The sequence below is a fragment of the Peromyscus maniculatus genome, chromosome 22, assembly GCF_049852395.1.
Source record: "Peromyscus maniculatus bairdii isolate BWxNUB_F1_BW_parent chromosome 22, HU_Pman_BW_mat_3.1, whole genome shotgun sequence".
In the NCBI taxonomy this organism is placed as follows: domain Eukaryota; kingdom Metazoa; phylum Chordata; class Mammalia; order Rodentia; family Cricetidae; genus Peromyscus; species Peromyscus maniculatus.
Window position 1 is genome coordinate 31,000,982 of NC_134873.1, and position 23,233 is coordinate 31,024,214.

Here is a 23,233-nt window from a genome sequence, read left to right on the forward strand (position 1 = left end):
ATGAACTGAAATACTAATCAAAAGATTAACTAAAACTTAGGTTTAAAATTGAACTTACTTGGTTAGGGATACACTTCGTTGATCACCTTAAGATGAAAAAAAAATGCTTTTAAAGGATTGTTTTTCTGATTGATGTTAGGTTTATTGCAAATCATTTAGAAAAATGAAGGAAAGTATAGCTTAAAAAAGCAGACATTGCCTGCGTTCCTACTAAGTAAGCATAATACTTTGTAGATTTACCCCATTTTCTACCATTTTACTAATTAAAAAAAACACATTATAAGTGTTTATGAGCATTTACTTGCTAATGCCTGTCACATGCCTGACAGTGTTTTAAGTCACATATATGTATTAACTTAAAAACTTCCTTGCCATATGCTGGAGATTAAATACCATTACCCTCCTAGATGGAAGGAAGTTAAGGCCAAAGAAGTTAATTTACCTACTCAAATAATTAGTAAGCAGCAGAGCCAAGATTTAAGGTCAGAAAGTTTGGTTCCTGAGTCTGTCTCCCCAAACATAATTTCAGCCCCTATGTAATAATATATTACTATGGAAAAGAAGTGATGGAATCTGCCTGGAATGCTTTTGGGTAAAAATAGTCACACTGTTTTATTGAAAGATGCCAGTGTCTTACAGAAGCACAAAGACAGGATTATCTTTTTTCTACTAGAATAGATGTAGTATCACAAGTAGCCTAAAATTCTTAATTTTTCAAATATATTTGAAGTGATAAAAAATGTTCAATTAGAGACAAATAACAATGTAAGACAGTACCACTTGCTCTTAATTAAAATACTTACATTTCAGACTCATAGTTGTGTCCACTTTCATTGTACTAGAAATGGAGAAGAAGCTGTTGGAAGAAAGGTCTTTAAAGCAGAAGGTGGAGAACCTGCTCCTGGAAGCTGAGAAAAGATGCTCTCTATTGGACTGTGATCTCAAACAGTCACAGCAGAAACTCAGCGAACTGCTGGAGCAGAAAGATGTGCTAAGTGAGGATGTGAGTGTGAATTATACATACTAAGTGAAAGTTAATGAGCCAATAAGAAACTGGCTTTATTGGGGACATCAAATGGTAACAGCATTATTAAACTTCTTGTAATAGTCTGTAGAATCTGTTGGGTTGAATGGATTTTGGTGATAGAGTAAGTCAGTCATAACTGAATAATTTTAAGTTACTTATACCTTAAAGATTATATTTTCTTTAAAAATATTAGAAATATTATCTATATTTTAATGTGATATGAGTAAGAAAAGCATTATTCTTGAGAAAAATCAAAATAATTTACTTAAATACAGAGTATACAATTTACCTTTTTAGGTTAGAAATTTGACATTAAAAATAGAGCAGGAAACTCAGAAGCGTTGCCTTATGCAAAATGACCTGAAGATGCAGACCCAGCAAGTCAACACCCTAAAAATGTCAGAAAAGCAGATAAAGCAGGAAAATAATCATCTCATGGAAATGAAAATGAACTTGGAAAAGCAAAATGCTGAACTTCGAAAGTAAGTTAACTGGTTCAGACAGTTTGATGACTTCTGAGAGGTTTTGTGTGTTACATATATAATGGTATTTATTTAAAATGAAAGCCAGAGGTGATAATTCTTATAATCCCAACACTTGCGAGTATGAAACAGATTGGAATTCCAGAGCCACCTTATATAGAAATATGAAAGTAAAATAAAACTTAAAATGCAGGCATTAACTGTGGGATTAATGACATCATGATATGACATATAGCCTCAGGAAAAGCCTGTGCACAGTACTGAAGGAATTGGTTTTCTTTGTGTGTGTGTATGGTTTCTTGGGTTGTTTTTGGTGTTTTGTTCTTTTTATAGTTTCACTGTGTAGCCCTGGCTGGCCACAGCCTCCCAGGTATTTTCCTTCCTCGGCCTCCAGAGTGCTAGGACTCCACATACCAGTCACCACATCTAGCTTTCAGTTGTTTGGATTCTTGTTTTGTTTTTTGATACATGGTCTCATGAAATTCTCCAGGCTGGCTTTGAACTCACAGTCCTTCCTGCTGCAGCCTCCCAGTTGCTGGGATTACAGACCCTGCCACCAGGCCTGCAGGGACGAGAGTTTGGAAGGCAGTGGTGAAGTTGGGGCTGGCATAAAAGTGACTTGATTGCAGGGATTCTTTGCAGAATAGCCGAGTTTAAATGTGTATACCTTACTAAAGACTTGGTCTCTTCATGTTCACAGAGAGCGGCAGGATGCAGACGGGCAGATGAAGGAATTGCAAGACCAGCTTGAAGCGGAGCAGTATTTCTCAGTAAGGCACCTCCTGCAGAACCAGAGAATGATTGTCTCTTGATTGAAACACATATTTGTTTCACTTGATGTGTTTTCATATTTTGGGTGTAGGCATGCATGTGTGCCGTGTGTATGCCTGGTACCCTGGGAGGTCAGAAGAGGGTAGAAACACAACGTTGGTTTGTTTGCCTCGGCTTACTTTGGTTTTAGGTTTTTTTAAACAGTTCCGCTGTATATCCCAGGCTAGGCTCCAATTTACAGACTTTCACCTCCTGAGTACTGGGATTATAGTAGTTTACCATCATTACCAGACAGCGATTTGGGTGGAGTCTTACACAACTCATAAAAAACAGACAGGGATTGGGGATGTAGCACAGTGGTAAAATACTTGCCTAGCATGGAGGAGGTCCTGAGTTCAATACCCACTATATCACAAAAAAGAAAGGAATCCTTTATCAGACTGCCTTGGTGGTATGTGACTACAGTTGCAACTACCAGGCAGGCTGAGGTGTGAAGATCACTTGATCCCACAACGTTGAAGCCAGTCTGGGCAACCCAAGGGAAGACAACTGTCTTAAAACAACAGATCAGCTGTTGTTACTAGAACATAATCCTAGGCATAAACTATTACCAATCTGTGAAGCTGCTTAAAAGCATCACCTTTTGGGAATTGTGCTTTTGTAATGAAAGGAATAAAATTGTCATTTTGATATTTGTGGGGGTTTTTGAGACCACTTTAAAAATATGAAGTAATTCCCCTCCCTCCCTTTCTTCCTTTTTGGTTTTTCGAGACAGGATTTCTCTGTGTAGCCCTGGCTGTCCTGGAACTCCTTCTGTAGATCAGGCCGGCCTTGAACTCAGAGATCCACCTGCCTCTTGAGTGCCAGAATTAAAGGTGTCCGCCACCACTGCCTAGCATTATGGTTTTCATTACCTCTTCATTTATACTGCCAGCCTGTACATTTAATTGGAATTATTGCTGTAATAATTCAGTTGAAAGTCATACTATATACATTGTTAACTGGCTTTTTAGGGGTTGAGTATGCTAGGAACTGAATATAGGATACATAATCTACAGTGCACTTTGGCTACTAGCCAAATATTTGTTTATTAGTTGGTGACTGGAAAATGGGAAAACCCACAAAACTATTGATTTCTCAGGAGCCCCAAATTACTCAACCTTAAGTAAATATTTGTATATATTGAGGTTCTTGTCTGGCTACGTTTTGAATGTGAGTCATATTCTTGGTGATAATGGACACATTTCTGTTTTGTAAATATTCGGATATATTGAGGTTCTTGTCTGGCTAGGTTTTGAATGTAAGTCATATTCTTGGTGGTAATGGACACATTTCTGTTTTGTAAATATTCGTATATACTGAGGTTCTTGTCTGGCTAGGTTTTGAATGTGAGTCCTATTCTTGGTGGTAATGGACACATTTCTGTTTTGCTGCTTAGACCCTCTATAAGACACAAGTTAGAGAACTTAAGGAAGAAAGTGAAGAGAAGACTAAGCTTTGTAAAGAATTACAGCAGAAGAAGCAGGATTTACAGGATGAAAGGTAAGGCAGGACCCGGTCCCTTGTCCATGGACACGTGCCACGTGCACTGTTCTCAGCCTCCTTTCCACCAAGTGAAGAATCTGATGGGGAATCAAGTAGAGAAAGACTTTTGACTTCCTAATGAAAATTGATCATTAAAAAGCCATCTCCACGGGTGGTGGTGGCTCAGGCCTTTAATCCCAGCACCAAAGCTACACAGAGAAACCTTATCTTGAAAAACAAAAAACAAAAACAAAAAAGGTCTGGAGAGACGACTCAGAGGTTAAGAGCACCGACTGCTCTTCCAGAGGTCCTGATTTCAATTCCCAGCAACCACATGGTGGCTCACAACCATCTGTAATGAGATCTGATGCCCTCTTCTGTATACATAATAAATAAATAAATCTTTAAAAAAAAAAAAAGCCATCTCCAAAGGATCTGGGACTCAGCTTAGGTAAACTGTGTGCTTAGAATACATGAGGCCTTGGGTTCAATCCCATTACCATATGCTTCCATTTTTATGATATATCTCTCAAATACAGAGACTCTTTGGCTGCCCAGCTGGAGATCACCCTGACCAAAGCAGATTCTGAGCAGCTGGCTCGTTCCATTGCTGAGGAACAGTATTCTGATTTGGAAAAAGAGAAGATCATGAAAGAGCTGGAGATAAAAGAAATGATGGCTAGACACAAACAAGAACTCACTGAGAAGGATGCCACAATTGCGTCTGTAAGTAAAAGTCGTGTGCTCTGGGTTTGTAGTTCCATTGTTGTGTCAGCAAGTCTCAGAAACATCTGGGGCTGTGTCAGGTGTGACTGAGTCTAACTAAAGGAACACTTGAGAGTGTTTGGACCGACTGAATGCCACAGGAAGGGGAGTGGATAGTAGGCAGAGGGAGGTACATACACGAGACCTTGATGTTTGTGCAAGTAGTAATAAAGCCAGCAGGAGGGACTCGGTCAATCAGTGGTTTTGGAATGATGGGATTTTTGTACAAAAGGAATAAAGTTAGATCCTTACTAAGTAAATTGTACCTAGCTTAAGGACCAAATGTGAAAAATAAAAATTTTAAGCAATTAGAACCTAAAACATATATGTGACAGAAGACAGCCTAAATAACAAAGAAAAGATGCTTGTGTATATTAAACAGAGGATTACTCTTTAGAATACGTATGTAACTCCTATAATTTAATAAAGTAGATGAAACAATTTAGAAGAAAATTGGCCAAAAGAGACAGCTCAAATACATCAGTGGATACTATTCTCCAGCAGGTCAGATGAATGTGGTAGGTTGAAACCATTGCACACCCTTTACAGGACTGAGATAAGAAGTTGACAGCTTCAAGGGTCTGGAAAATGGCATTTTACTTTACACTACATGGAGAGTTCAACTCAATATATTACCTGTAATTTAGTCAATATAATATGACATTTTCTAGTAAATTTTAGGTGTATGGTAACACCCAAAAAAAGTCCACACTAAGATATCTATGCTAAAATATGTGCTAAAAAAAACTAGCACAGTTGCTTAGAGCCACATAAATGCTTATAATAGCAAACCCTCATGTCTCCATTGGTAAACAGGTAAGGAGAGTGGAGGTGTGGAGGCCAGAGAGAGGACTCAGTGCTTAAGAGCACTGGCTGCTTTTCCAGAGGACCCACCAGGATTGGATTCCCATCACCCACAAGCAGCTCACACTTGTCTTATAACAGCTCTCTAGTTCCAGGGTGTCTGACACCCCTTTCTGGCCTCTGAGGGCACTGCATACACATGTTACAGAAGCATACATTCAGGCAAAACACTTATATATATTAAATTAAAATTAAAAGTAACAGATGTGGTAGTACATGGCTGTAATCCCAGCATTTGGGATGTGAAGACAAGAGGGCCAGAAGTTGAAGAACACCCTTGGTCATACAGCAAGATGGAGGACTAGGGTGCATGCACCCCTGTCTTAGCAAACAAAACGGAAGGAGGTACATTAAGTGTGGTAGAAAATGGAAGTGAACAGAAGTTGGAATATATATATATATATATCAGCAGGGTAATACATTTTGTTGTTCTTTATTTTGATCTCAAGATGGCCCAGAATTCCCAATCCTCTTCCTGCCTCACCCTCCCAAGTGCTGGGATTAGAAAAGTTATCTGCCATTCCCACATAGTATTTTAATTCTCACTATCTCTGGCTGCCTGGGCCTCACTCTGTAGACCAGACTGGCCTTGAATTCATAGGCATCTTCCTGCATTTGTTCACTGAGTGCTAGGGTGAAGGGTGTGCCCTACCACAATGTATTAAGTGAGTCATAATTTTAAAAATCACATATATTATTTCATGTGTTCATAATGGAAATTTAAAGTATTTGGTGGGAAAGTTGAATGTATAAATTATAATAAAACTTGAGGAAGGAAGGATAGGAATGTAATCTCAAAGAAATAGAGAAAAAGGATGTCAGCTTTTTCAATAAAATCTAATTTTTCATTTTAAAGTAACATTGTGAGGGAAATTCGACAGTTTTTAAACTTAATCTGCATGATTGGAACACCATCCTTTGTTTTCCCTTTTCTTGATTTATTAAATAGTTTTCTCATTTAAGAAATGCTAAGGAGTTGTGAAACAGGGGCAGAGTTGTGGCTTTTTGAAATATGTAAGAAGTTTTGAGGGAGCAGCAGTTTTATCACGGGCAAGTCTTGTGGTAACACAAGGGCAAGTGAGGAGGTGAGAAGTGTTCTGGGGTCTCTATTCGGATTACTGTTGGACAACTACAGTTGTGTAATTTGATACATGGTCCCCCCCCTCCTTGTTTCTTAGCTCGAAGAAACCAATAGGACACTAACTAGTGATGTTGCGAATCTTGCAAACGAGAAGGAAGAGCTGAACAACAAGCTGAAAGACACTCAGGAGCGTACGTATGAGCAGGAGGGCTTGCTGTGAACACACCTGGAGCTGGGGCTGATGGTGTAATCGTCTCTCTCTTTTCAGAACTCTCCAAGCTGAAAGATGAAGAGATCAGCGCAGCATCGATTAAAGCTCAGTTTGAGAAGCAGCTGTTGACGGAGAGAACACTCAAGACCCAGGTGCGGCCCCAGAGTGCAAATGCGCCTTTGAACTTTGTCCTCACCGCTGTCCCCTGTCACCTCTGGCTCTCCAGGGCAGTAGCTGTGCTCATTGCACTGCCAGTGTTTAGACAGTTCCTGGTTGACTCCTCTCCAGTTAGAAGAGACTTCCTATGGCCCACACTCTCTTGCAGCTTTTTCTTATTTGCTAATAGCCTGAGAAGAGTCAGGTGCTCTGAAAGGGCACATGTGACTATTGACACCCTCGGCCAGCTCCCACAGCTGGATTTGTGCCAGAACATGTGGGTGCTAGTCCTGTTCTCTGTTGTGGGACAAAGTACATTTTAGTGCCAAGGCAAAATTTACTTCCTCCAGATAGGAAGAGGACAATTGCCTGTTAAAATCTCTCTTATAATAAAAGTTGAATTAGTAGAAAATGACGTCAGATCAAGCGTGTAATTTAGTGGGGAATACATCCAGGGCCTGGCGTGCGCTAGGCAAGCATTCTACCCAAGCTATATTCACAGCCCTTCAAACACGTTAAATTATCATTCTCAAAAATCATGAGAATAAAAAACTATTTAGAATACAGGATGAATATTAGTAAAAAGAAGTACATTATTTAAAGTAAAAGTTTTGTGTGTGTATGTGCATGTGTGTACATGTAAAGTGTGTGCATATATGTGTGTGACATGTGGAGATCAGATGCTGCTTCTGGTGTCTTCCTCTATTACTGTCTGCTTCCCCCCAAACCCCTTTTAAAAAAAGGACTTACCTTCATTGTTTGTGTGCTTGTGCCCATGGAAGCAGAAGAAGGTGTTGGGTCCAGTGGAGCTGGAGTTACAGGTGGTTGTAAGGGCCTGACATGGGTGCTGGGAACTGAACTCGGTCCCACCGGAAACTGGACAGCATTTGAACCATTGAGCCGGCTCTCCAGCCCCTTTCCACTGTATATTTTGAGACAAGATCTCTCACCAAGTCTGGAGCTTACAGATTGGGCAGGAGGAACCTGAGGGATCCTCCTGTCTCCTCCTCCCCAGCACTGTGGTTAGAGCAAGCACCACTGTACCTGGCTTTACACATGGGTGGCAGGATCTGAACTCAGGTCCCTCTGCTCATACAGTGGACGCTCTACTGACTGAGCCTCTGCCCACGCTCCAAAGGGTTCTTCTTAGCCTTGTCTGTAGGAGAGGAGTTGCTGGTGATCATGGAGCTTGTAATAGGTGAGTTTCTGAGAAGACATCAACGTAATTATTATTATATGCTTATTTTTTAAGGCTGTGAATAAGTTGGCGGAGATCATGAATCGCAAAGAACCTGTCAAGCGTGGCAGTGACACAGATGTGCGAAGGAAAGAGAAGGAGAACAGGAAACTCCATATGGAGCTCAAGTCTGAGCGCGAAAAGTTGACGCAGCAGATGATCAAGTACCAGAAAGAACTGAATGAAATGCAGGCTGTAAGAATACTCTTGTACACTGAAAACCTTTCTTAAAGACAGAATCATTTCCTTGTCTGTGTGGTTGCAGAAGATTTCTAGTCGTGATTATTACTGAACCACGACCCGCGGTTACAGAGTCCGTCTCATCTGTTAATATGTTCTCTTACAGCAAATAGCCGAAGAGAGCCAGATTCGAATTGAACTCCAGATGACCCTAGACAGTAAAGACAGTGACATTGAGCAGCTGCGGTCACAGCTCCAGGCCTTGCATATTGGTATGGACAGTTCCAGTATAGGCAGTGGACCAGGAGAGGTTGAGCCCGACGATGGTTTTCCAGGTACACGTTTTTGGTCAGCCTTGTATTTATTTGCCTGAAATGTCAGTCAGCTGCGTGCTTTCAGGTCCATGACTGACTCTGCTCTTGAGAAAAATATTGGGCATTTCTTGGAGGGAAAGCCTACTTTTTGGAGTGGGGATTCACGTGACATTTTGGACTTGTTTCATTAAAAACAGACACATAAATTCTAAATGTTTAGGTGTTTAACGCTCATGTTAGTTATATAGTGGCTGTCTGTCTTTAAGCTTTCCCTTTTCTCTCTCCACTCTGCCTTGCTCCTGACCTGTGGGCCTCTAGTCCACATCACTCAGTCACACACTCTGGAGTCCATGTCCTTCACCTTCCAGCGCTCCTCTGCTTCCCTCAGTATTGCCACTAAGCCCTCCAGTTCTCACACGCTTCTTGACTCTGATTCCGAAGACGATTCTTTGCCTTACTTACCCCTTTCGTCGGACCCTAATGGTGCAGGTGACATCCTGAAAATCTTTGTCTGTGGAGTTTTCCCAGCTACTTAATTTTACCTTTTGAAAAAAACTTTTTATAACATTAACTAACATCCACTCACTCCAACATGCTGTGTAGATGCAGTAAAAATGAATTGCTGCATGAACTGTAACTCGATTTTAAGGCGTTTTTCAAATAGCTTGTGATTGTGTTTGCTAGATCGTTTGACTTTTGCCATTTGCCAGCTTTCTGGAAACAAAACCGTATGTTCTATATCCTTGAAAGTGCATGGCTTCATCTGTTTTCAGACTTTTCTGTAGTTCCGTATCAGGAGTGACAGACAGTACAGAAAAGAACAAAATCACGAGACCTGTTTCAGAGACTGTGTTCAGGTTTGCACCGAGTACATACATGTTCATCGTGTGCTGAGCCTTGAAAGAGCACATGAAACATTCTGGCTTTGGTTTTACCCTGAAAAGCCTCCCAGGTGAAATGAAGAATCCAGGAGCATCTTTTAAACTCACAGAAGTTCTCACTGATTTCTCTAGACTCCAGTCTCCTTATCTACACGAGGGATAGAGTTCTGTTATGTGGAGTAGTGAGGAAATAGAGAGCTTATTTAAAGCATCTAGTACAGTTGGCCCGTAATTGTTAAAGTCTGTCACAACTTGTATTATTGGAACATTCCTTAGAATGCCACCCCCCTTGCTAATTTCATTTGAAAAATCTGACCAAATTTATAAGAAGAGTCCAAGGCCTTAAGATACTTTGTTTTGTTGATTGTTTCATTGATTCTACTATTTTAGAGCCTAGAAATCCTGATGATATTGCTGCATGGTAGACAGGTTTGACCTTATTGTACACAGAATAGCCGTTCTCAGAGTCCCTGTTTTCTGAACACTGAATACTCATCTAAAGTGCTTTCTGCTCAGCAGTGCACATCACACCTCTAGGCAGCTCACTCTCCACAGGAAGAAGGAAGGCTTGATGTAGACGTGCTGTGGAAAGAGCTCGGGCTCTGGTGTGGCTTTCTCCTGAATTTTGCCAGTGCATGAATTTAATCAATGGGGTATTAAAATTTGGAGTATTTATTTCTTATGTGATGTGAACTTGATTTTTATTTTGCATTGTGGAATGTGCTTCTACTGATTATGTATTATTATAGTAGCCCAGGTACTGGATGGTCTAAATTCTAAAGGGCAGATTTGATTGGTTTGTGACTTCCACATTAAATTCTCTGTTGTCAGGAGAGAATCATTGTATTTATATGCATATATTATGATTACTTACAGAATCAAGATTGGAAGGATGGTTGTCGTTGCCTGTGCGGAACAACACTAAAAAGTTTGGATGGGTTAAAAAGGTAATAAGTGCTTTTGAATGTGGTTCTTTTGACTTCTGGTTTAACTGTAGCCATTTTCATTCTGGAATTGTAGGGTGGGTATGCCTGCATGTGTGGACACATAAAACCTGCTTATGCTTTCTGGGTGGACTGATATGACTTGTTATCTGTGTGGAAGACTTTTACTCTCTGGTCGTTACTAAAACGGGTTCTGAGGTCATTAAGTAGAGGCCTGTTCCTCCGGTGTGTTTGTGTCCTGTGGGAAACTACTCCAGATGTGACAGAAGACCCTTGACACTTGTGTTATCATGGCTGTTGATTTTGATCATGGTGATGCTCATTTATTCTGTGTGTAGATCCAAAGTCTAAAATAGATCTGCTTTCAGTTTTGTTTCTTCCCCTCATTTACTTGGTTAAAATATCTACAAACAGAAAAATAAATAAAAATCTATGGGGAGCTCTGTTGTTACCTTATGGAAAACATCCTGTTTTCCAGCTGCATTCCTGCTCTTTATTTACTTTCATAGCATATGACTATCATAAATACAGAATTTCTTGTAAAAGAAAATTCACTGCATAGTAATTTGATCAGTTTCTTCCTTTCCTGTTTTTAACAGTATGTGATAGTAAGCAGTAAGAAGATCCTCTTCTACGACAGCGAACAAGATAAAGAGCAGTCTAACCCTTACATGGTTCTCGATATAGAGTAAGTGTCTGACGTGGAAGTCTGAGGAGAGCAATAGGACTTGTCCCTCACAACAGTCACAGTGCAGCGCTCTCCACAGGGTAACAGCTTCCCTCCGACTTCCTTCCTAGAAATGAAAGTTGGCAGTGTGTGCTGTGGAAGACATCTGTATTTCATGGCTCCTTAATACACTATTTTCTGAAGAAAGTTTAACTTGGGAATTTCTCTATCTTAAAAATTGTTGAAACAGTAAAACAAACTGGTCAACTAGGGGCACACCTTTACTCCTGGCACCTGAAGGGCAGAGGCAGGAGGATCTCTGAGGGCAGCGTGGTCTACAGTATTGAGTTCAGGACAGCCATGGGGAGACTGACCATGTCTCAATAAAACGAAAACAAACCACCACCATCAACAAAAACCAAGCTGTCTATGAGCTTCTAACATGAGCCAATAAAATAGCTGATTTTTAACTCCTGGTATGTATGTAATATAATCCAATGTAATATAATCCTTGGGTAATATTTTATTTATTCTTTTATTTAAAAATCTTCTATAGCAAGCTGTTCCATGTCCGACCTGTTACCCAGACAGATGTATACAGAGCAGATGCTAAAGAAATTCCAAGGATATTCCAGGTAAACATAATGTTTGTTTTCCACTCTTAGAGGTTCTTTCTGTGACATGATGTTTTAGATCCCTTTCTTCCCTGGCCTAGGACTGCTTCCCGCTCGCCTGTGTCTCGCTGCTGCGGTGGAGACAGTGGCTCTTACGGTGTGCTGGTTCTGTTTAGGGCAGCTCCCCGGGGTTGTGTGTGTTGGTGGCTGCTGTGCTGCTGTGCTTTGTTGGCCCTTTCGCAAGACAGGCTGGTGGTGGTGCTTGTCTTTTAGAGCCTGAACTTACAAAGTCACTACCAAGTTGAAAGCCGTAGCACTTTGACTTTTTATCTAAAATGAAGGCAAGCATTACTTTTACTGCTTCCATTTGAAAAGCTTTTAAACCGTAAGGGCTGGAGAAATGGCTTGGTGGTCCATCCGAGGACAGCACTCACAGCAGACAGCTCACAGACACCTGCTACCCCAGCTCCATGGGACCCACTGCCCCCTCTGATGTGCATGTGCGCGCGCGCGCACACACACACACACACACACACACACACACACCTTTTAAAAAAGTGTTAAAGCTCTCTATAAAAACCATTGTGCCTGATCCACTGTAGGGGAGTTGTTTGTTTTTTTTCCCTGAGGGCTTATGCTGTTTTATTTGGGCATTTATTTGCATATCTTCTTTTCTTTTATCCCTCAACTCTCCAAATACCTTTCAAAATGAAAATGTGCATATAGTTCACCCACTTTCTTATTATTATTGAGAAATGTAAGCAATTACTGTAGTTGTCATATTGGACTTCCGTTGTTTGGGTAGGAGGGACCCTGGAGACTGAACGCAGAGCTTTGGGCTTCCACTGAACTGTACTTCTTAGCCCTAAATGTCCCTCCCAGAAAAGGAAAGAACCCACCTAATGAAGTGTAAATTTGCCTTTTGTTGGTCTGTTCTGTTAGTTTTGCTATAGCAAAGTACGATACTAAAGCAAAAATAAGGAGGTCCTGTTTAAACAGATCAGTTCTTTTTAGTGTGAAGCAAGAGTAATTTACCAGAAATGTTTCTATATAAAAATAGCATAATGCAGGGCCTGGAGAAATGACTCAAAAGTTAAGAACAAGACCTGGGTTTAGTTCCTAGCACCCATGTGGTGCTCACAACCATCTGTATTCCAGTTCTAGGGGTTTGATGCCCTCTTCTGACCTGAAAGCACCAGGCATGCATGCAGTGAACATACATACATGTAGGCAAAATATTAATAAACTAAATCCTTAAAAAGTGTGGAGCATTCACTCCTGTCCTCTTGGTGTTTATAGATTCTCTATGCCAATGAAGGAGAAAGTAAGAAGGAACCAGAATTTCCGGTGGAGCCTGTGGGAGAAAAATCCAATTATATTTGCCACAAAGGACATGAGTTTATTCCTACTCTTTATCACTTCCCAACTAACTGTGAGGCCTGTATGAAGCCATTGTGGCACATGTTTAAACCTCCTCCTGCTCTAGAGTGCCGCCGGTGCCACATCAAGTGTCACAAAGACCACATGGACAAGAAGGAAGAGATCATAGCGCCTTGCAAAGGTGCGTGGAGAAGTGCTCATGCTTGCCGTCCTGTTGCTTGGGCTCGGGCATCTTAAGCACATTAATTCATTTCAAATCATTCTTTTTGTAGTTTATTATGATATATCATCGGCAAAGAATCTATTGTTGTTAGCAAATTCAACAGAAGAACAGCAGAAGTGGGTTAGTCGGTTGGTGAAAAAGATACCGAAGAAGCCTCCGGCTCCAGACCCTTTTGCCCGATCATCTCCTAGGACCTCAATGAAAATACAACAAAACCAGTCCATCCGGCGGCCCAGTAGACAGCTTGCTCCAAACAAACCAAGGTAATAAATAAAATATGGTAAACAAAAAAATTGAAGCTGCTTTCTTAAAAGTTGCTTTATATTCAGACTAAAACCTTGGATAATTATGATATTTTAGTGAGTCATTGGAAACCAAATGTTTTGAACTTACAGTATACAAGTCTTATTCTCTGATGTGGATAAAAATATATATTTTAGAAGGTACACATATGAAACTCAACCCAAAATGTTTTTTTTTTTTTAATTGGTTTTTGTTTTTGTTTTTGGAGACAGGGTTTCTCTGTGTAGCTTTGCGCCTTTCCTGGAGCTCACTTGGTAGCCCAGGCTGGCCTCAAACTCACAGAGATCCGCCTGCCTCTGTCTCCTGAGTGCTGGGATTAAAGGCGTGCGCCGCCGCCGCCGCCCGGCCTAATTTAAAAATGATATTTTTTTATTACTTTTGTATATAGTCATACTATTTTCATTTTTAATAAGTACATGGACTAATTAGTGATTTGGAAGATGGTGGCATTAAGATTACACACAGATGTTCATGTGTCAAGTGCACACACATGTTGCAAACTTCTTTTAGGTGATCTGAGAGGCAGAACTGAAAGCAACTTCAGTTTTAATTTACATCGATAAGTGCAAAACAATGTTTGTGATTTAAAGAGCAATACAGTTCAGCTTGCGGTGAACATGCTGAGTGATGTGAGCGTTCCTTGGAACTGAAGTGTCAGGGATGATCTTGATAGAGAGAAATGCTGAAGCCATTTCATTTGGCTTCAGTGACATCATTTCATTATATATTTGGATTCAGAACAGCCATTTCTTGGTTTAGTAGGTGCTAGACACTTACCAACATTGTTTTTCATTGAATATGAAGGTTTGGTTAGCTGATGGATAGGCCAGGACCTTTAGTAAATGAGTGATAGTATGCTTTGCCTGTGTTATCCGACAACAATCTTATCATATGAAACTTTCTGGAAGTAATATCTTCAGGAAATATTTAAAATGACAAAGGTAGACTTGGTGTTTTAGTACCAAAATAGTTGGATATTTTATGTGTGCAAAATATGATAAAAGTAGCCGGATGTGGTGGTGCACGCCTTTAATGCCAGCACTGGGGAGGCAGAGGCAGGCGGATCTCTGAGTTTGAGGCCAGCCTAATCTATATAGTGAGTTCCAGGACAGCCAGAGCTATATAGTAAGATCTTGTCTCAAAATAAAAGAAATACAGTAAAATTAATGTAAAATAGTGACTACATGTTAGTAATTGAACTAAAGGCTCTCAAAAGGTATGTACTGAGCAGGTTGGGATTAGGAATATGAATACAGACACAGAGTTGGGGAGGTTAGGTAACAACAATTAAAAGAGGCCAAAAAACGTCTCCGCAGGGGGGTAGAGAGGTTGCTCAGCCTTAAAACCAACTGCTACTCTTGGGGAGGATGAAGTCAGGCCGTAGCACCTGCTTCAGACGGCTTACAACTGCATGTAACCTTAGCCCAGGTATCCAACACCCGCTTCTGGACTTGCACAACTATACTCACATGTACACAAATACACACACACACACACACACACACACACACACACACACTTAAAAATAAAAAAAATGGATCATTTAAAAAGTCTTAATTGAGAGACAAACACCGAAGGCCATTTTGTGTGTGCCTTGTGCAAATTGTCTGAAAATTAAGTTTCTATTATCAATATTGTACAACTGTTAATGCATAAATGCTGTTTCAGTACTTGATCTCTGTCTTCTGTGGCTCATAGTCTGTACCTCAGATTAGGTATCACTAAAAAGTATAGGTTTATTTAGTTCGTGGATCTGGAAGCTAGGACATCTATGTGTTTGGAGCTTTTTTTTTTTTTTTTAATTTATTTATTGAGACAGGGTTTCTCTGTGTTACAGCCTTCACTGTCCTGGAACTCACTCTGTAGACCAGGCTGGCCTCGAACTCATAGAGATCCACCTGCCTCTGCCTCCCAAGTTCTGGCATTAAAGGCGTGCGCCACCACCGCCGCCTGACCCTTGAGGCCAGGACATCTAAACAGTGTGGCACTAGCATTTCGTGAAGGCTTCTTGCACCATACCTTGGCAGAAGGCTTTCTGTGCTCAGACACAGTAAGCTTGCCCAAGAAAGCTTGCTGTGTACAGAACTACCCCCAAGGAACTCACTCATCTCTGAAGTGACTGGAATTATCTCCTGAGGGTCAATTTCTAACAAGTAAATCTAGGGGTCAGATCCAGAGAGAGATCTGCTTGTTTCTTCCTCCTAAGTGCACAGAGGACCGGGTGTTTAGGTCCAAATAATCCAGTTCCAGAATCTGCACTCTTAGCTGTAAATTCCACTGTTTGACAATGATGTAAGCAGAAATCGACAGTTTAAAGATGGGTTAGGAAGTGCTGCTTTTAGAGTGTTTTCCTGGTCAGGAGGCACACAGTTTTAATTCCAGCACTTAGGAGGCAGAGGCAGGCAGATCTCTCAAGTTTGAGGGCTACATAGTGAGACGCTATCTTTATCAAACAAACAAACAAACAAACAGACAAAGGCTTGGCCTTACTGGGTTTAATTGAAGGTAAATTAAAGGTGCCCTTTGCATGTGTAGTGTTATGCTGTGCTGAGACTGGGAGAGGCAGAGTGACAGCCAGTAGACAGTGGCGGTGTGGCTGGACAGGAAGCCTGAAGCCAACTAAAAAGAATAGGTAGATGTGGTAAAGAACTTTGATACCAGTTTCTCAGTGACTTACCAACGTATAAACTGAGTACTGACAGTAAAAAAATGTGGAGGAGAAAAAACTGAATTCAGAAGGGTTTTTTTTTAAGTTGAAATAACTAGAATTAGGTGACTGAGTGGAAGAGAATGAGGGAGACATTTTAAGGGAAGGGAAGTCTTGAATATTTGCATTAATAACCTGGTGTCTATAGTTTTAAATCCAAGTTTGCCACACTGGGGGACTAGGGAAATGGCCCAGTGGGTAAGAGCACTTGCGTCGCATGAGTGCCAAGTAAAACTGGGTATGGTGGTGCTTGCTCGTAATCGTAGGACTTGGGAAGCAGAGGCAAGAGGATGATCTGGAGTTCAAGGCTAACCCTGGTCTGTGACAGTAAGTTTGAGGCCAGCCTAAGCCATGTAACACTTTGTCTGAAAAACAAAAACAAAATAAATAATTATTCGGGGCTGGAGAGATGGGTTAGCGGTTAAGAGCACTGACTGCTCTTCCAGAGGACCCCGGTTCAATTCCCAGCTCCCACATGGCAGCTGACAACTGTCTGTAACTCCAAGACCTGACACCCTCCCACAGACATGCAGGCAAAGGCACCAATGCAAATAAAATAAAAATAAATAAATTATTTCTAATAAATAAATATTCAGGCTACTTAAACATGCAAATAATGGGACCTTCCTACTTTGGCCAGTCATATCCAGATCTCAGAATGAAGTCTTGAGGTACTTTACTAGGTAAATTGTACACACGAAAGTTCAAGGCCACTGGTACGGTATTCACAGTTACAACCTTGGGGACCATGAAGTTTCTTGGCAGAAATTCATGAGCATCACAGTTGTGAATAATTAAAGGCTCCCTTCCCCTTCTAAAGGTGATTGCAGTGTTACAGTGTAGGTTGTTCAATAGGAAGGAACAGATGGGGTGGTGAGATAGTTTGTAAGGCACCGCCCCTCGGACCCACGTGGTAGAAGGAGAGGAATCACTGCCACGGTTGTCCCCTGACCTTCAGGCAGCTTCCATGTCATGTGTGTGTGCACACGTGTAATAAATAAATGACGGTAATTTTAAAAAAGCCAGAGGTTTATACAATCTCAAGAGACTCTAGTGTATTAATTAAAATTGTTGATGAGCAAAAGTGATTCATCCTCCAGTTTTATGTTCAGTTCATTTAGACAGTTAAATTGACAAAGCCTCTCCTATGCTTTCTCTTGTACCTAGTTTCCATGTTAGAACATAGCTGTTATTGAGCCGGTCATTCAAGAACTGAGAAATCGGGGCTGGAGAGATGACTCAGCGGTTAAGAGCACTAAACACTAGCTACTCTTCAGAGGTCCTGAGTTCAATTCCCAGCACCCACATGGCAGCCAACAGCTGTCTGTAATTCCAAGATCTGACACCCTCACACAGACATACATGCAGGCAAAACACCAATGTGTATAAAAGAATAATAAATAAATTTTTTAAAAAAAGAGTCTCATGCTAAAAAAAAAAACAAAAACCTGAGAAATCTGGGTTCCTCTTGTTGCTTCCTTCAAAGTATATCTTTTATAGTGTTATTTATTAACAACAAATGGATAATGTAGTTCTTTTTGTACTTCTCAAACTGAAAATCAGGGTAGCTAAATCTTTATCTGGACAGTAGGAGTGAGTGTGAGGAGCAAATTATGTTCTTAGCCCAGATAGCATCTGTCTTGGGTTCCCCAGAGAGCCCTTCTGCATTGTGTCCAGCCAGCGTGGTCACACCTGCACACACCCGAGAAACTTCACTGGGTGCTTCCGTTGCTGCTCCTGAAGGGAACCCCTACTCCATCCCCACCCGAGACAGGGTTTCCCTGTGTAGCCCTGGCTGTCCTGGAACTCACTCTATAGACTAAGCTGGCCTCGAACTCACAGCGATCAATCCACCTGCCTCTGCCTCTCAAGTGCTGGGATCAAGGGTGTGCACCACCACAGAAGGGAAACTTAACAGCACTGAGCACCTTCCAGCCTTAGTGCTCTCTCCATTCTGCAGTCTATAAAGAACAGAGCACATAAACTTCCAACCTCCTGTTACAGATTGCTTGATTTGGCATTTAAAGACTGGGATTGGTCATTTGATGATGGTGATGGTGAGGATGATGACGATGTTTTTGATTTCTGAAGAAATAAATGGGTAAATCAAAAAATGAATGAGTTTTAGTTCTTCCATGTAGTGCATGTGGTTTGCACTTGGACTTTCTTTTCTCTCTTTTGGACTAGTTTTGAAATTTTATAATGTTTTTAATAGGATGTGTTTAAAGAGTAGTTTTCAGAAATACTTCTAACTAGAATTTCCATGGCAAATGTAAAAGTAAAATGCTATGTTCAGATTCTTTATTGGCTGTCAATTTTAAGTGTTGTTGAAATTAAAATATTTTATCTTAGAAATTAAACATGTAGAAATAAGAAAAGGAAAAAACTCTGGTACTTTTGATTCATTCCAGAGAAGCTGTATACAGAGAATTAAAACTTGCGTGTTTTCAGTCTCAGACTAGTTTGTGAACATAGCATGGATTTCTTTCTCCCTCTATTCTTTGTCCTTCCTTCTTTCTAACTTGCAAGAATTAAAGCCATAAAAACTATAAATCCATTAAGTTCAGTGAAGTATCTTTCTGATTTGTTTCTGTGATGCAGTGAAATTTTGCAAGAATTTAATGCTACCCTTGCTAGAAAGAATGTGATATGCTGTGAACAATTCTGTGCTTTTAAGAAATGTAAAGCCAGGCTTTGTGGCATACTTGTAATCCCAGGACTTGAGAGGTGGGGGGCGTAGAGAAATGGAGAGTTCAAGGTCATCTTCCAGCTCCATAGTGAATTTGAGGCTATTCTAGGCTACATGAGACCTTGTCATTGCAGCATGCAAGGCTGCAGTTCCCACTCAACAGGCTGAGACAAGGCTTGTGAGGTCCATACCAGTGCAGACTGGGTAGTGAGACCCTGCCTCAGAGGACAGAAAAGAGTGTAGAATGGTTTGCATAATAACAAGATTGAATGGAAGTTAAGCCTCACAACTTTAAATCTTCATGTAGAGTAGACACAAATAATCTGTATCAACTGAGCATGTTGTGACATTGTGCACTTGTATCATGTGACACTGTGACCTCTATACAGGCTGTGACTGTCTTTACATATATATACTACAGCGTGTTTATTCCTCTTTAGTGTCTTTGTCTTGTTTTATGGTAAGGGAGGATGGAACATAGGAATGAAAAACGTGGCTTGAGGTCCTATGGCTATGTAAAGCCTGGCCATAAATCCTGCTGTTTGGGCTACATCAGGCAGCTAGTAGATCAGTGCTCAAACAAGAAAGACCCTGTAGCCCAGTGGTCCTCAACCTTCTCATGATGAAGCCCTTTAATACAGCTCCTCATGCTGTGGTGACCCCAGCCATAAAGTTCTTTTCCTGGCTACTTCATGACTGTAGTTTTGCTACTGTTATGAATAGTAATGTAAATATTTTTGGAGATAGAGATTTGCCAAAGGGGTCATTACCCACAGGTTGAGAACTGCTGCTTTAGCCCATCATTTAACCCTAATATAGCTGATTAACTGCATTAAATGTTTTTGGCCACTATGGGACTTAGAAAGTCCATTGTTGTATTTAGAAAGAATGTAATTGCATGTACCTAAAACTAAGAAAAGTAATACAATTGAGTATGTTAATGCATGAACTGAGTGTTAGAAATACAGAGGAAATGTCGTTTAATGATAAAAGTCAATAAAACGCCTGTTCAGGGAATGTAACAGTCTCTCACTTGACTGTATCAACTAACATCATTCTCCTTCCTTTCTAGCTAACTGCCTTCTGTGAAAGCAGTTACTCTTCAGCCACAAGACTGAAATATGATGTTTCAAAACTTAACTAAAAAGCTGTATTCTACTGAGAGACTGATACACATACACACACACGTTTCCTTTCCCCTGAAAAAATTTTAAATCATGGAGAATTTTTCTGGGCTGCTTTGAAACAAGTTGGACAGCAGTGATTGGTGAATGAAGGTGTCGTGCGACTCTTCAAGACTTCCTTCCTAGAGCCCTTGGCGGTCACACTACATTGACCAGAAGGACTAAGAAGAGATGACATTTGGGTTTCCACAGAGGGTTTCTACCTGCACATTAGCCAGAAGAACGGGGAGTGGATCCCACTGCAGTGATGCTGACTCCATCTTTAAAAGTGATCGTGATGTTGTATCCATGTATGTATGTCTGTACATAGGAGTTGAGCCTCATATATACACACACACACCACACATAAGAACACAGTGTACTGTAATACTGCAAGAAGGTATTTTTAACTTACCGTTTTATTTTTATACACATGAATCAGATATCATTACTTCAGTTGCAACTATGCACTTGTATGAAGCCATGTGTTGGCGCTTATATCCTTCATTCATGTACCTGACAGGATGCATGTTTGTGTAAACAGGAACTGTAACAAGAAGTTTGCAGTTAATTACTCCAGTTCCTAATGCTTGTGGTAGACAACTTTACCCATTTTGAATGCCTTAATTTAATTTTCTTTCCCCCCAAATCTCAACCCTTTTCTGTATTTAAGAAGAGAAAGAGCAAGTGTTTACCAGCTCTTAGGATGCAGCTCACTTTGTGGGGAAGTAGTGCGCTCTTGACCTACAGCGTGGGTCAGTGATAGCGTGTCTGGTGTAGGATGGACAGCGTAATGTATCGGGCCATAGAACAGTAACGATTGTATTGAAACCAGTGTGTGATGGACATCTGTTAGTTTTTCAGCCCTTTTTACAGCCGTCAGCTGGTCTGTAACTACAAAGTATTTCCTTTGCTTTGAACTTGCTGGTCACCCTAGATGTGTTTTTATTTATGATAAAGGCAATTTTTCACATTTTTCATTCAAGATTCAAAAATTGTCTCAAATATAAAGAAAACTAACGTACTGTAGATATATTTTAATATTTAAATGTGATCCTGAAACAAACGAACTGTATGGTGGTATATCTTTGCTATCTGGGAAGAGGCAGCCTCAAAAGCGCTTACTCTGATTCTCATTGTTATTGCTGCCGAGGCTAGAGAATGGGCGGGACCTGTCCTGTCATGCTTCGGCCTGGGTAGGTGTGTTCCACCCCACAGTGGATGGCAGCAGTGGGCAGCGTCAGGTCTGTAGATATGCAAAGTTGAAGATGATGCTGAAATGTTTGCCTCGATTTCAGTGACGCCAGGAGACATTTGCGTTGCCTCCCTCTGGGGTCAGTGTAGAGATGTTGTACAAAGTTTGATCCTCATTATAGATTCTATTGTGGAAATAGTGGCCTTTGGCCTACTGGTATACTAAATCTCACCCCTGTGACCTTCAGATGGCCTGGCTGCATCTTCCATCCGTCTGTTAAGACGAGATGTGCGTGCCATTTCCCTGGAAGCCGCTGTGCTCTGTAGCCCTGCTTCAGCACACAGCTTGCTTCCTTCCCTCCCTCCCTCCCTCCCTCCTTCCTTCCTTCAGATTTAAAAATGAAAATATATAAAATTTATATAGAAGAACTATTTCCATTCATCAGAGTTGTTTAAAAGGAGACTGAATTAATATTTTATATAAAGATTTTGTTACACTATGGGAGGTTCTATCCTATACTGAATTGGAGAGTATATATATATATATTTTTAATAAATTTTATTAAGGTGAAATAATGTCAAGTTTACACATGAATAATTGAAGTATTTGAGTAAAAAAGGCAAAAGTTTAAATTTTGGATGCTGTGCGTGTATATATGTATTAGAGTTTGGAGAATCATGGTGTGTTGCAGCTGTACGAGGCAACTAATGTGAAGGATTCAGGGGAATAAAACATTCTGAGGGGTGAAAAATCTCTCAAGGAGCTTCTTCACATATGGTTTAACAGGGATTTATAAGGTCATTTGTCCAACTAACAGAATTTCTTTGAGTAGGAAACTGTGACCTTAGGGAAGTCTTTGCTTCTCCCGCCATCCGCTTGTACGTGATGCACACACCTGCCGTCACTGCCCACCCAGCAGTCGTCACAAGAGCAGCCTGGTCTGTGCCAGCTTCCCTTTTCCTCGCCCCCAACCTTCAGATAAATGATTATCAGAGCAAATGTTGCCTCCTTGATTCAGTTTGTCCCAGAGCCACAAATACCTCCAATTGGGACCTAAAAGAAAGGAATGCCGGGTTTCCTTAGTTGGATACTTTTGCTTTGTGGAAATAAAAAAGACAGAAGTGGAAGAAAAACTAAGTTCCGGTATTCTGATGAAAATTAATGTACAATTAACTTTTAAGTGTTGCTTTTAGAAAAGCAAGATTTAAAAAAAGTTGAGTTGAAAGTTTCACATGCCCTAGCTAGCTAAAGGATAAGTGAGCAATAATCCCCAGGAAAGGCTGGTGTTTCTGGCTGGCCTTTGAGAGGCCGTGGACCCTAGTGGAGGCTTTTCATCAGCTCCTGTGTAGATCTACAGTGCTCATGTCCATGCTGCTGCCGTCAGTCTGTTAGGTTGCCAGGGTGACGTGGAGAGACCCAGACACTAATTAGCCTTGCAGAGACACTTTGAGCAGCATGCTGAAACCCCAAGTAGACCAAGTCGCTTCTGAGCTTCTCAGGCCCTTTGACTGCTACTGATTCTCCTGTCCTGCCTGAAGGTGGCTTCAGCTCCCCTGGCTGTGGAGGTGCCACAGCCACCGTTAAAGCACTTTGACAGCGCTGTGTGACAGTGCTGAGGGGTGTGCCCTGGGGCCTCGCCTTGTCCCCTCCCCTGTGGTGACTTTTGTTTGGAACTGTAATAAGTTATAAACTGCATGATTTAGAGAGTCATCCTGGATCAGCTGTCCCCCCTGAACAAAAGAAATCATACCCTCTTGATTGACTTTTTATTTTGTTGCATCTTTGTAGTAATGTAATTGTATTTTTATGCCTGCTTTTTGTTTAAGAAAAATAAATAAAAGAACCTAAGATGTCA

At 40.8% G+C, this 23,233-nt stretch overlaps 1 protein-coding gene across 1 annotated transcript in view; it reads left to right on the forward strand.

Annotated features, from left to right (window-relative positions):
• The window catches only part of Rock2 (Rho associated coiled-coil containing protein kinase 2), a 102,541-nt gene extending 79,308 nt beyond the window's left edge, over positions 1-23,233 (forward strand). The window contains exons 19-34 of the mRNA XM_006976604.4: positions 843-1,003; positions 1,325-1,509; positions 2,210-2,279; positions 3,719-3,822; positions 4,344-4,530; positions 6,612-6,705; positions 6,783-6,877; positions 8,134-8,313; positions 8,465-8,633; positions 10,370-10,440; positions 11,037-11,125; positions 11,661-11,739; positions 13,018-13,279; positions 13,371-13,584; positions 18,336-18,432; positions 20,093-23,233. Of these exons, the coding sequence (XP_006976666.2) occupies positions 843-1,003; positions 1,325-1,509; positions 2,210-2,279; positions 3,719-3,822; positions 4,344-4,530; positions 6,612-6,705; positions 6,783-6,877; positions 8,134-8,313; positions 8,465-8,633; positions 10,370-10,440; positions 11,037-11,125; positions 11,661-11,739; positions 13,018-13,279; positions 13,371-13,584; positions 18,336-18,420 (2,045 nt within the window). The 3' untranslated portion in view covers positions 18,421-18,432; positions 20,093-23,233. The remainder of the gene's footprint in view (positions 1-842; positions 1,004-1,324; positions 1,510-2,209; positions 2,280-3,718; positions 3,823-4,343; positions 4,531-6,611; positions 6,706-6,782; positions 6,878-8,133; positions 8,314-8,464; positions 8,634-10,369; positions 10,441-11,036; positions 11,126-11,660; positions 11,740-13,017; positions 13,280-13,370; positions 13,585-18,335; positions 18,433-20,092) is intronic.